The sequence below is a fragment of the Artemia sp. Qi Xiang Cuo genome, chromosome 4 (genome assembly GCF_049724085.1).
Source record: "Artemia sp. Qi Xiang Cuo chromosome 4, ASM4972408v1, whole genome shotgun sequence".
NCBI lineage: Eukaryota > Metazoa > Arthropoda > Branchiopoda > Anostraca > Artemiidae > Artemia > Artemia sp. Qi Xiang Cuo.
Genome location: NC_142797.1, coordinates 62,831,731 through 62,846,562, shown reverse-complemented (window position 1 = coordinate 62,846,562; position 14,832 = coordinate 62,831,731). Strand labels below are relative to the sequence as shown.

Genomic DNA, 14,832 nt, shown 5'->3' with positions numbered 1-14,832 from the left:
AATTGATTTGAACGGTAATTTGAGAAAGTTTCTGCCAAAATACGTGTTCCTGGGTAATTGGGCCGCTGACACATACTAACATTAGTAACCCGCTAATGAAAGAGTATGTGGGAGGAGCTGTTTGTACGCACCGAGAATGAAGAACCAGAAATCGTCTGCGGTGAACTTGCTGTTAATTATCTTTATAGAGTGGTAAAAAGGTACAACATGCGGGCAAACACAAAGACGGTTCAACCCATATTTTTACCATATTAGTCAAAAAAAGGTAGTTATGTATATAGTTCATATAAAATAGTAGTATTTAAATAGCTAGTTCATATATAAAATAGTTCACATAGTTCATAATAAAAAAATTAGCTCGAAAAGATTAGAAACAAACGAAACTAGAAAAAATTACCATTTATAGACTAACTATGGTTCAAAAATTAATGCACAATCTAGGCCATATCCAGGAGGTAGGGGGGTTTTAACCCCCCCCCCCCCGGCATAAATTTTTGTTTGACTCGTAAAAACATAAAAAAATTCATATTAACCAATTTTTGATGCGTTTTTTAGTTTTTTTGAAAATTAGACTTTTAATTTTGAAACAATATTAGATCTTTTGCATTGCGGTTCTAATACTTGCTCATAATTTCAAGTCCAATAAAAGCGTTTTTTACACAATTGTTTGGATTGGAAAGTGCAATTAAGAATGCTTACCACTGTGTATATTAGTATAGGAAAAATAAAGATTTTTATAGCACCATTACATATGTTCTTGATTTATGTATTACATTTTTCACTTCCATCATGCTTAATTTATCATTAGACTTAATAGCGTACTGATTTTATGCCAATAATTTTTCTTATTCCACTTTATTACATATTATCCTTGGTATAAAATACCGGTACTTGTATGACATACACCCTACCTAATGTTCTTCTAATATGTTTCTCTGACACGCAATCCTAATGAAATATACCAAAGTAAGATAAAAATGAATACTTTAGAAACAAATTTGGGCTATATATTTGCACATTAGGGGGGGGGGTCGATAAAGTATAGAGGGTCTGCATGCCTAATGTTTTAGGTACAATTATTCTGCATATTATGTAGTAAGAATTGTTTTCTAACTTCACGCTGTCAAAATACTTTACTCCCACCCCCACCCCCACCCCTCTAATGTACAAATATATAGCCCAAATTATATATTTCCATCTATTCTGTCACCTCTTTGTCTTGTCTTGTCTCACGCTAAGCTTAAAGAAACTAACGAAAAAAAACTAATTTCTATAATGCGTCAATGAATGAACAACTTAAGCGGTAGGGCGTTTAGCATACAAGTACCAAAATACCTAAAACCAATTAAGAATAAAACGTAACAATTTTTACTATCTTATTAAATATGGTCTTTAATATACAATATTACAACTGCACCGCATGGGCACCCATAGGGGGGGGGCAGAGGGGGATCCAGCCCCCCCACCAGGCTGAATGATTCTGCCTTATAATTTTGTTTTGAGATTTCTATTATGCCTATAAAGCATTGGAAGTGCCGATTAGATCAGGTATGCCCCCCCTAAAATTCAGCTTATGTGCGCCCATGCTGCACCGTTAATCTATTTAAACATTTTTTGACAGGTTTATTATGCTTGGGTTTGTATAAAAACTTACTGTTAAAAATTGAACAACTTATTGACAATTATTATTATTAAAGAGAGCTGTGAAAATATCTTCTTCGACTTGATAAAAGGCAGTTTCCTCGCCAAAAGAGAGTCCATTAAAAACACCGTTAGTCACAAAAATTACACCGAAATCAGATAGTGGGTCAAAATAAAAGTCAGATATAAGTCCATACGCATTGCCCAAGTGACCGAACATTTGTCTATCAGGGAACACTACATCACCCATAGTATTAGTAGTATGATGAACAGAAAGTCCCCAAGCTTGATAAAGCCCCCCTTCAGTGTCCCCATTCAAACCGTTATTTTGCCAAACATCTTCCCGCATTAATTCTACTGACTGTTCACTTAGCAGTTGTATTCCTCCCCAAACACCTCTGGATAGGTGAAGCTGCATAATCTTAGCCAAATCTAGGGTTGATATCCGCAGCCCTCCAATTGGCGAGAACTGAGCTCCATTTGTACCAGGAACATACCCTGTCATATTCAACGGCTCAGGGGGGGCACCTTCATAATTATCATTCTGTGCTACCCAACCATTTTCATTTCGGTAGGTTGCAGCTACATTATCTATCATTTCAATATCACGAACATTATACGAACCAGCTATACCCATTTTTTGAAGCAAACGTTCACGCATATAGATATCGAATCTCTCGCCACTCAATGCTTCAATTAAAGTCCCAACGACACCAAAGTTTAAGTTACAATATGTAAAATAACTTCCAGGGAAATTTGAATCCCATATGTCTTCTGTATAATAAGCACCACCTGGAACTAAAATCTCTTTAATAGAGGGGGGATTCCCCAGGGAGTTGACCGTATCTGCCAGAAAGGCGTCATACTTACTCCCGTCTCTTAAACCCGATGTATGAGAGACTAGCATCTGGTATGTAATGGGTACACCCGGCCAATGGGGATTTCGTACCATGAAACCGATATCCAGACTAATGTCTCTATCTAATTCAAAGAGTCCTTCATCATAAAGCATCATCAAACCTGTCGTTGTAACGAATTTCGAGATTGAAGCTATTCTACACATGGTATTATTGTCGAAAACCAGGTTTCTTTCAAAATCTTTAACTCCATTATTGTAAATATAACTTATTTCACCCTTACACAAAGTAGCCACGGACATTCCCATCATGTTATGTTTTACAAATACAGAGTCAAGTTCACTGTCTAAACTATTTTGGCATTTTATTGTAGATATTAGTAAAAAGGCAAACACTAATAGAAGCATCTTTAATCTTTCTAAAATCACACTGAAGTTGATTACTGTTTTTGGTTCTTTGCGATAAATGCTGAAAAAAGGCGTTGATAATGAATCTTATCTTTGAGCAGTAGGTTCAAATCTCATAAAAGTAAATAATTGCATGGATTTTTTTAAAATAATTTTTTCTTTCAATTAATAGAAGATACACCACCAAGATTATCTTTATTTTTCTAAACTTCCAATGAAGGTGAACCTTATTTTTGGTTCTTTACGACAAATACAAAAACATTTTCTTAGACCACACTGTTTTTCCACTTGCAGAATTTAAGAGAGAAAAACAGGTATAATGTTTTTCCACACTGCTTTTTGATGTTTTATTTAAGTTACACCCATTTTTTCTCTCTTAAATTCTGTACAAAAACTTGCACTTACTTGTACGTTCAAACCGCATCCAGGCTCATCGTGAAGTCCAGCAGACCACGACATGATGTTTTTTAGAGATTAAATAAAAAAAAGTTTTTTTCAACTAAAAGTAAGGAGCGACATTAAAATTTAAAACGAACAGAAATTATTCCGTATATAAAAGGGTCTGTCGCCTCCTCAACGCCTCGCTCTTACGCTAAAGTTTTTATTGTTTTAAAAAATAAAGTCGTGAGACAGAGTCAAACTTTAGCGTAAAGAGCGAGGCGTTGAGGAGGAGACAGACCCTTTCATATAGGGAATAATTTCTGCTCGTTTTAAATTTTAATGTCGTTCCTTACTTTCAGTTAAACAAACTTGTTTTGTTACTTAATTTCTGAACATTTTTGAATTAATGAAGCTTTGATTTTGGCTTACCGTACATGAATAATTAAACGAAATTTGCATATTAATTTTCTTTTTTTTTGGTTAAATGGTTTCTCGAAATTTGTTCTGACGTAACTTATGAATTAACAAAGGTAACGAACTTCTATATTCGCATGTTTTTATTACGTATATTAGGGAGTTCACCCCCTTGTCAATACCTCGCTCTTCACGCTAGTTCTAATTTTGCTCGAATCACAAACCCCTTAATCACAAAGGCCATTTCATTAGAATAGATAACCCTTTTGAAAGTACTAAAAAAAACTTTAGAGTAAAGAACGAGGTATTGACTAGGGGGTCAATCCCCTCATATACGGAATAATTTCTGTTCGTTTTAAGTTTTAATGTTGCTCCTTGCCAGTTGAAAAAAAACCTGTTTTTTTATTTAATTTCTGATCGTTTGTTAAATAATGCTGGAAAATCCGGAGCCCCCTTCGTAGAAATGTCCCTTCCCCCAAGGAAACATCCTCCATGGAAAGATCCTCCCCCGTAACCCGCTACTCTGACCCCCCCCCCCCCCACCAGAAAAAAATCCCTCCTGAAAACGTCTGTATACTTCCCAATAACCAATACTTTATGTAAACAATGGGCAAAGTTTATAACTTGCAGCCCTTCCCCCGGCAACTGTGGGGAATTGAGTCATCCTCAAAGACATATTTATTAGATTTTCGTAGTCATCTCAAAATTTTGATTGGGTGACTTCTGGAAAAAAATAGCGTGGGAAGGGGCCAAGTTACCCTCCAATATTTTTGGTCACTTAAAAAGGGCACTAGAACTTTTAATTTCCGTTCGAATGAGCCCTCTCATGATTTTCTAGGACTACTGGATATATACGATCACTTGAAAAAAAAAACACGCATCCGTGATCTTTCTTCTGGCAAAAAATACAAAATTCCACATTTTGTCAGATAGGAGCTTGAAACTTCTGTAGCAGGGTTTTCATTAAAGGTCTGTGACTTTTAGGGGTTGTTTCCCCCTTTTTTCAAAAATAAGGCAAATTTTCCCCGGCTCAATCTACTATTAAGCCGGGTCGCTCCTACTTACAGTTCGTTACCACAAACTGTTCGCTCAAGATTAGTAGGCTCCACGATCATGATTCCTTTTAGAGATTTCGCGCAAGGTTAGCAGGCTCCATGATCTCAAGCCAGTGACGATCCTATCGTCGGCCAAATTTTCAAAAACCCCCAATAGGCTCAAGGTTAGGTTTCTTATGTCACCCCTGCTGTCTTCTTCTATGCTGGTAGTGGAAGGCATCGCAAACAATAGGCTTGATAATGAACTTTATTTTGAGCAATAGGTTCGAATCTAATAAAAGTAAATAGTTTAAGATTTTTTTTTCTCGCAACAAATTTTTTTTTTTCAGTTTATCGCCCTACTGCATGATAGTTATATTTTGGACTCCTGGACGAAATGGAGTTGTTTCGACAATCTTATAATTTTCAATTAAAGGATGATTTTCTTTAATATAAATAAATTGAAGAATAATTTAAAATAAGTAACTTATTCGCAGTTATGAAGTTATTCATTCACTATCCATGCCTTATCACTAAGTAGTTCTTCTCAATCACAAATTTATAAAAAGAAAATACTTTACGTAAACATGACATTAAGCTTCATCATTCGCTTACTGCCATTCTCATCTCTTTACTTAAATTTGGTGAGCAGGGGTGAGGTGATTTTTGGGAGGAGACACGTGCCCCGGGCACAAAAATTTTAGGGCGTAAAATTTCCGATAAATAATCTAACAGTTATAATCATCTTATAATTTTTTTAATTTATTTTTATCATGATGTATTCTTTATATTATATTCTTTCTATATCTTTTTATTCTTTCCAAAATGGAAAGAAGTACAGGGCTCAGTAACTGCAACCTGTTGGCAGTAAGCATAAGGAAATTCAATCCAAAATTTCCATTTTTTCCATATCTTCATCGCCATTTCTTGAAAATAAAAGTTAGTAGACCGAATTTAATTTATTTTAATATTTTTTGTTATATTTTGTATTCAAACCTGTTCGTATTTTACAGGATGTCGTCTCGTAACAAAAAGGAAAGTAGTGCAGCTGGAAGAAAACGACGTCTTAAACAAGAAAATCAAAAAACTTGAAGAGACAAAAGATGTAAAGAATTTTTGGAGATAGGGGGGCTAATCAATATTTTGCCCCAGGCACCAGAGGCCAGAACCTCCATTGGAGATGAGGCCTCCTCCAACTAATGCATATTTTTCCACAAAGCGTCTTTCAAAGCAGGTACTAACTAAAACAACACATTTATTTTCTTCTCGTAATATACAAAACATTACAATAAAAAGCTAGTCAACACAAAGTGATTTTCGAAAGAAGAAATAAGGAGGATAAGAAACAGAGGCATGGGCGTAGGGAGGGGGCAGGGGGGCAGCTGCCCCCCTAGACCTTCAAATTTATATTAGATATGGCTGAAAAAGCAGATAGTTGGAAAAGCAGTTGATAAAAGGCCCTCCATCACACTCGACTGCCCCCCCCCTAGACAATATGCTGCCTACGCCCATGAACAGAGGCACTATCGAGTGGCTGTAAGAAAAACGAAATAAGAAAGTGTCTTAGAAATAAATTATGGCGAATCTACAAATTGCAACAATAATAAACTTAAATCGCCTTGGAAGAAAGCATATGTCTTATAATTTATTATTATTCAAAATCTTTACTATGAACAGAATGTGGAAATTTCCTTCTAAACAAATGGGTGGTTCAAAGGCCGAATCGATTAAGTCCATAAACACGACGAGGAAAATTCGTTTTGCATTCCTGATTTTGAAGTACCAATCATCCGGTGCAAAGGGTATGGGTGCTAGGTAAGAGTGGGAATTGGTGCTAGTGTTGAAAAAAAAGCTATCAACGTCATCTAGCGTTTGGCGACACTTGACATATTTTTCAGTGTAATAAGATTAATTAATTTAATTAGTATAATTGGTAAAAATTAGGGTAGTAATAAGTGTTTGATCGCAGTTCCTGACAAAAGAACGATTTCAAAACTTGAAAAAATGCCAAGTGTCGCAAAATGTTAGATGGCTTTGATAGTTTTCTTTTGTCAACACTAACGCCAGTTCCCGCTCTTATAAGTTACTTATACTCTTCCATCTGATGGAAAAAAAATATGCCCGCATTCTTTTTAGTGTAAATCATGTATTCTATTTTGTTATCTATCTTTATACATGGTTTTTCAGAGTTTCTTAGTCTTGTATCCTTACATATAGACAGCATGTTTTATAATCTAAAACGAAATACGAGCTAAAATTTATCTTAAAAAACAGTATATATTCAACGACTAAGAATGTTTTCAGTAATTTTTGGGTATAAATTCCTAATTTTAAGACATTTTACGACAGACGAAGATAACCGAAAGTTTATCTAGTTGTTTCACTCTAAAATTTCGAAAAATAAAATCGGCTCCAATTAAAAAGAATACAACCACCGAATTGAAGATACTGCAGATGCTAGAGTTATCGTTATAAAAATGGAAAGACCCCTAATAGCCTCCCCCCACCCAAAAAAAAAATATGTTTGGCCCCCTTAACCAACCGAAGTATTTTGGGTCATGTGCGAGTCTGCCATTTGGGCGGGCCTATCCCTCCAAACTAATATTATTCTTGTATATTAGGGCCCCTTTGGCACAGGGAACCACAGATTTAGTTTCAATTTGTTTAGTAAAATATCATTCAACCTTTGGTGGGCCCTATTTTCGAGGGAGACCAATATTATTATTATTTTTTTATTGTTCCTTCTGCATTTAGACCCCCTCAGCTTAGGGACTTAAGGATATAAGTTTAAGCCGATTGGATAACAAAAACTGAATTAAAATATTCTAAATGTTGAAGTTACAAATAAAAAGTGGAAAAATATACATGAAAACTGTCATTACATTTTGTTAATATATAGCAGCCTATTTAAGTATGTTTGGCTCCGCATAAAACATTCTGGTTAATTGAATTGATCCGCTAAAAGATTAAATGCAATAAAAAGAAATCCCTGAGAGACTATAGACTATATGACTATAGACTGCTTGAATACCTATTTCCCTCTCATTTGAAATATGCTAGATACAAGACTAGAAAAAAGAACGTAAGAGTTTGTGTTAGAGTACTTAGTATTACCCCTAATGTACCCGAAAAGACATAGTATCACGTTTATATTCTTTTGAGTTAAGGTAAACATTGAAACCTAAAAAGCATAAGTAAACATAGCAATATAGATTTCTAAGAAACTTTCAAGTTGTGTTTTCAGTTCAGAAAAAAAATGAAATTATTCTAGAATTTACAATTTAGTGCTAAAGTTATGTGCAGTTTTCGAAGAGATAACTTGGCTTTCAACTGACGTAAACATATACTCATGGCTTTAGGAAAACTAAAATTAGAAGTCCCTATTTTTCAGACAAATATACCACCCACAAGCGACATTGATTTGACTCCATGACAAAAAAAGAGAATTCAAAGAGAGGATAAATTGATGATTTTAATGTTTTCATAGATCAGCCGAAAAAATATCCCAAAACTGAAAGATCTTAAAAATCTAAGAGTTCGCTGGTTGGGGGTGGGACGCAAAAACGGTTTTATGGGGGCAGAGGCGAAACTTGCCTCGGGCACAGAAATTTTAGGGGCGCAAAATTTCAAATAAATATAACGGTTATAATCATTTTATAATTTTTAAAATTTTATTTTTATTTAAAAAAAGTCGAGGGCGTAATTATCCCAAAGTATATGCAAATGGAATCCAAAATTTTAACTTTTCCTACATCTTCATTCTTAATAACCATTCTTGGAAACTAAAAGCACGTAGACCGAATTCAAGCAATTTTAAATTGAAATTTAAGCAAAAAAGCAAGTAGACCGAATTAAAAGAAATTAAGGGACGAGATAATTAATAATTTTGCAGGGGCTGAAGTAAAAAGTCAGATTTGAATAAACGGAAAATTGTGTTAATAAAAGATTGGAAAATCTGTTAAAATTTGGGCTGAAAAATTTTGGAAGACATGGGGTGGGGGAGGGGCTATTCCAGACTTTTCCCCATACGAAAGAAAGGCCAGAACTGCCACTGGTGGGACGCCTGGTTGTATGGCATGGATAGGGTTTCATGGTACCCCTCACTGCACATGAGACTAGAACAGAAACATTGCATAGTCATAAAGAAAACCATCAGCATAGCTGATGTTACAACCCACCTTACGCCCCACGCCTCACTTTCAACCCACCAACCGACCCTGGATAAATTTGATTGGAAATATAAAACTTGCTAATGACACTAACGAAGTTCTGTATAAATAGGGTTGTTTCCAAACCAAGTGATCCTCGCGCCTAAATTATTGTCACACTTTTAGACAAAATTAAACACGGTTACACTGCCAATTATGTATGCCGTTCGTAATTTCCTAAGTCGAACAACGTTTAACTCTAAGTACAACGTTTGTGATTGACCAATCAGAGTCGAGATTTAAGGCATAATTTACTGAAACCAGAAAAGATAGAAACTTAGGACAGCAGTTTCTTTTATCTGTAACAGGAATGACTTACTTGACTGAAGTCCCATTCGTCCTTGAAGGTCGTTTCGGGGCTAAAAACAGGAATATGGCAAAAAAAAAAATCTAAAATAGTAACAGTACAGAATAGTTGGGTGCGAATTCACCTTTTAGATAGTACATTTCGAACCCGTTTCTGGCCTTTTTAATTTTACGCTTCTGTAATACAATTGAGACTTTTAAATCAGGAATAAACCCATTTCATTCATAAATATTGGTCCTTCTAAGGACAAATGTGACTCAGGTGTGGCTCAAGCGTAAGTGTGGCTCAGGTATAAGTTTGGCCTAGGTTTGACTCAGGCGTAAGTATGGCTTTAGCATAAGTATCGAATTTTCATGCTCGACCCACACTAGGTATTCAGGGATGGGGGATCTTTAGGAGAGGGATGAGAAATAACTTTTGCCCCCCTCCCATTAAAAAACCCGTAATTTTCCGTACAAAATCACCAGGGAATATCTTCTAATTCTGTAGAACTCAATATAACTGTTTATTAAAGATAGCAGCGATCTGAATTAAAAAAGAATACAATATTCCATATTACAAAGAAAAAATTATCAATACAACTGACGCGTCCTGAACAGAAAATTAAAATTAATTACTGAATAATAAATGAATCATATAAAATCAGTGATACTGATTCAACTGTTTCATACTGATTCAGCTGAATAATACAACTGACACATCTCGAACATAAATTAAAACGAATAACTGAATAAAAATCATATAAACCAAAAATTCAGCTCTTCATTCAGCCTTTTTTAGCTGCTTGCTATTCACAGAAGCTACAAACTAATAACTTAAATTACACGGAGATCGTAGTCATAAAAACACAGTTATGACTTTCGATAGAGCAGCACCATTACACGGAAATAAATTGGCACAAATTATGTACATTTATCACAAAAAGGAAAAAAACAACTTTGGAATGGATAATAGTCAAGGCCGTAGCCAGGAATTCTTTTCGGGGGGGGGGGGGGGGGGGGAGGGGAATACAAAAAAACTTTAAAAAAGCATCAAAAATTTGTTTATATGCATTTTTGGTATGTTTTTACGAGTCGAACAAAAATTTCGCGGGAAGGGGGGTTCAACCCCCTTCCCCTGGATACGGCCTTGATAATAGGTGACATGAAACAAAAAAATGAGCGTTGTAATTCAAAATGGGTTAGGTGACGTTTTTGGAAAAGTTTAGACTTATAACCCCCCCCCCCCCCCCAATAAAAAAAAACACCATGTTCTATTGTTTGGTTCAGTCCATTTCCTCTTTCCTTTTTAGGTTTTAAAAATATTGTTAAAAAAGGTTCGTGTTTTTTGTTGTTGTTTTTTTTTTTAAAAAAATTCTTTAAAAAGTTTCTTTTTTCCATAATACATCATATCCCGAGTTTCACCAGCAAAAATAGGTGGGAATTGGAGATTTTGATATTAATTTTTATCATATCTTAGATATAGTAGTTCAGTCAAGGTTTAATTTTCCCTAAATTTAGTTAGCCTAAATCACCCCGAAAATTAACGTTCTTAACTACACAGCGTTAACACGAAATATACATTGTTAACTTTCATTAACGTTAATTTCTGAGTAAACTTTAGGGAATCCAATTTTCTTTCGGCAAAATTCGAGGGAAACCTAAAGTATGCAGGATAGTATAAGCACTCCCTAAAAATCTCTAAAAATCTTTTTAATGACTTCTAAGTAAGAGTCAAAAATTCGAAACATATTCTCCACTTTCTATGTAATTTATACTGAGTCACATACCACTTTTTGAATTATTGCAGCCTCTAAACTTTTGCCTGAAAATACTACTCATCATTCAAACAATGATCATAAAATGTTGAATTCTAGTAGTAAATATTATGAACTGAGATAGTAAATATATATGTAGGCGTCTGAGCTTTGCCTTTTCTCATTGAAGGACTTTATTTTTAGAATTGAAACTTGTCTAGTTTTATAAATTCTATTAAATTTTCTAATTAAAGTTATTAATGCTAGTAATTTAATTAACATTAATACTGTTTGAAGTTTTATAGATTATTCTGTCTCCGAAACCTTTTGGAGTCGAAAAAGACGAAATGAAGCCCCTAAGCCGCCTAATGAGAAAAGGTAAGTCCCATAAATTAGTGACACTTTGACCCTCTATTTATATTTACCGTCTCCATATTATGTAACAAAAATCAGGGTTGCCGAGATTTTGTTTTTGCCGATGTATCCCTTTCAGCCCAAAATTTGACACTTCTTGTATTAATAGTAAATATGATGAAAAAAGGACGATCTTTTAGGACTACCCCGGTTTGTCACTTTTCAGAAAAGCAGGGGTCTAAAAAGTAACAACAAAGATACATCAATCTGGCAACCCTGAGAAGAACCCACCCTATAAACACAAAATCAGACTATAATATTTCAAAAACAAAAAGTATCTATTTAAATTCCGTTATAGTCCCTCTATAAAGATTGTCGGTGGAATCACAAAGATGGAGCCAGAGTAGCTGCATGGGGATATGCACGCTTGTTGAAATAAAAAGGGATTGGGTTATTATATTGCACAAAATCTCATAATTCAAATTGTTTTTTTAATGACGTTCTACGGCCAAAACCCATAACACGGTTCTATTTCAGTGTGCGCTATGAAAGTTCAGACGTCATAATAACAACGTCTGATCACAAAAAATGCATAATCACAAAAAAGGAAAATTTAGGACTTAATGTAAAATTTTATGGCATCTGAAAAGCTCCGTTTGGAAATTGACAGCCAAGGAATGAAAAAATATAATTAAAGAAAAACACTTGACGAAAAGCTACTTGTGCTAGCTAGGTCAAACCGGAGTTGACCTGGAGTGTGCATGGGAGGGGGAGGTAGTATATTTGAATATTACACGGGATGGGGTTAAAGCATGCTTTCAATGAGTTTGATTATTTCTTCGAATATATTAGCTAAGAAACTATAACTTATCTCACACACAATGGGTAGTTTGTGACAGGCATTTAAAAAATAAATAAAAATAAAATAAAAATGTATTGTTTGGACACGGTTTATCAAGGTTATTTGATAAATCTCTTTTGAAACTGAACCCACCTAAAACACATAAAAGAACCACAGGTTTTGTAGCGACTGGGAAATCTCCATTTTCCTTTAAGACAGCTATAAAATCACTTTATCTCGGAATAGAGGCTCTGAAATCCGAGGTTAATGAGGAAAAAAAGGAGAAAGGATTTGGAAGAAGGAGGATTTGGAGGAGAAGGAGGATTTGGAGGAGAAGGAGAAGTGACAAAAAGGAGGAGAGCAGTTGATCAGTTGGCTCGAAAAATTATAAATTGTGACACTTGATTCAAACCTGCCATCTTCAAACAATGTGGCCTTCACTTTAAAATACTGTAATGACGTATATTTTATTCGATAATTTGAACCCGCGAAAGGTTCATTTTAAATTGAGATTTTGAACGATATCAATGAGTCTATGAAATTCAGCAATTCTACTATTAAGCAGATTTTTTTCCTAGGTAATTCTTAGGTAATTTCTGGCAAATTTGCTTACTTTGGTAGGTGGTAAGTATGATAAATGTCTCTAACTAGAAATATTTTTCATTGTATTTACACCGGACATTCTATTAGTTACTTTTAAAAATTCAAAAGAAACATTTTGAAAATATGTATACTATCATAAAGCATTAGGTAAACAATCATATACTATTTTCTTCAGAGGCCAATATCTAAATACTGATTAGTACAATTTTATTTATTTTTAAATAATTCAGATTCTTCATTTTGGCTCAATTTGTTCCGTTCCGGAGCTTTTATCCTTTCAGCTGCATCAATTCACGGAAGTTATGGGGAGGGGGGGAGAGAGTTTATTTCCAAATCTAGGTAGGGTGGTATTTTATTTTATTTTCAATGAAAGCACCAAAAAAGTCATTTTTGAATGAAAATAGCGAAACAAGTATTTTTCGAAATCTAGGAGGGGGGGGGGAGGAGGAAAAATTTGGGGGACGATACCCCACCTTCCCAATTGACGCGACTGACTCCTTTATAACACCTTAATTTTCTTCATAATGCCATCTTTATTTCAATAAGATGATCAACAACCTGAATGATTACCTGAATTATGAAATTAGTGTGCATGGAAATCCACAACTTATTTAAAAAAAAAGCTCTCTTTTTTTTAATCAAATCCTTAGGGATGAATGATTTAAACCCCATATGAACAAAATCATTCACAAAAATAAATAGACACAATAGCAAAACTTTAAATTAAATTCAAAGCTGAAATAAAGTAGAAAAGCTTAAATTGGGTACTGAGCCCTTTATGGATATATAGGTCTTAAGTAAACTTTGACAGCCTCCTGGTCTCCATGTTTGTCCAATTTGATATAAAATAAATTAACACAATTGTTACCACAGTTCTATCAGCTGACATACTCTGATATGCAATTTAACCTGCAGTCTAAAACAAAATGACGACACTCGGAATAATGGCTCGACATCTTCCTTGGGCAGCTTTTGCTGAATTACATAACTTTTTGTTCCTAAAAGTCACCTTTTAGCTCCATCTAACACCAGGATTCCCCACTCTTTTTTCCAGTCAATGCGACACTTTCATCTTCAGCGCATGAATCATCAGAATCTAAACCATACATATCCGCCAATTTTCTAAACCTAGGTCCGAATTCGGACATCAAGTGTCCAAAATCAATATCACCATCATCAGTACCCGAATTCAGGGAGGAAAGAGATCCCCGGGAGTCACCGTCTCCTTCGTAGGCGTAATGACGGAGGTCGTCAATGCCAATGGCATCTGTATCTTCATCCATACGACCTTTACTCTCTTGAAGAAATGTGCCAACATCACCTAGAGGAAGAAGATGATTAAAGAATAACAAAAATGTAGTAAAGGCAAACACAATCATTTGAACAAGAATCCAGGAAAATTTTTGAATTTTGGGGAGATGGGGGCACCCCATCCCGTGAGTAGTCCCTAATTTTAGGGTATCAACTCTTTAGAACGACAACAAAAATAATAATAATAATAATAATAGTGATTTATTTTTAACCAACATCATATACAAAAATGAGTATAAAGAAAAAAACAGATAATACACTACATACGTGAGTACATAAAACTTAAAAAACTTCACAAGAGCAGAGTAACCAAAGAAAAGAAAAACATTCAAGATACAAAAAAAAAAAAAAAAAAAAAAAAAAAAAAAAAAAAAAAAAAAACTATTTATGACAAAAGACAGGCCAAGACTTAATACAGCGGGCCAGGATTTAATGAAGCATCATTTAATAGTTTAGACCTTTATATTTGGAAAAAAAAACTACAGCAAACGAGTAAGGCCACTGTGGGTTGTGAAAGTGTGTTTGTTGCTTTAATATTGAATCTTCTAAATAGGTTCAAAACTAGTACCAGCCCATAATTCTAGAATGGTTCAGCATTTTAAGCGAAATGAACACAAGAGTTGAAATAAATCATTTGCTAAATCGAACTAATACATCTTTTAATCAAATAGCCAAAGTCGAATTGTGGCCCCTTATCTATGGGAGTAAGTATGACAAAAAAATAGGTAACAAGAATATT

General features: G+C 34.6%; 1 protein-coding gene across 1 annotated transcript in view; it reads right to left on the bottom strand.

The window, feature by feature from the left end:
• Window positions 1–9,741: 9,741 nt before the first annotated feature.
• The window catches only part of shg (DE-cadherin), a 239,108-nt gene continuing 234,017 nt past the window's right edge, over window positions 9,742–14,832 (bottom strand). The window contains exon 28 of the mRNA XM_089088478.1: window positions 9,742–14,103. Coding sequence (XP_088944604.1) covers window positions 13,805–14,103 — 299 coding nt within the window. The 3' untranslated portion in view covers window positions 9,742–13,804. The remainder of the gene's footprint in view (window positions 14,104–14,832) is intronic.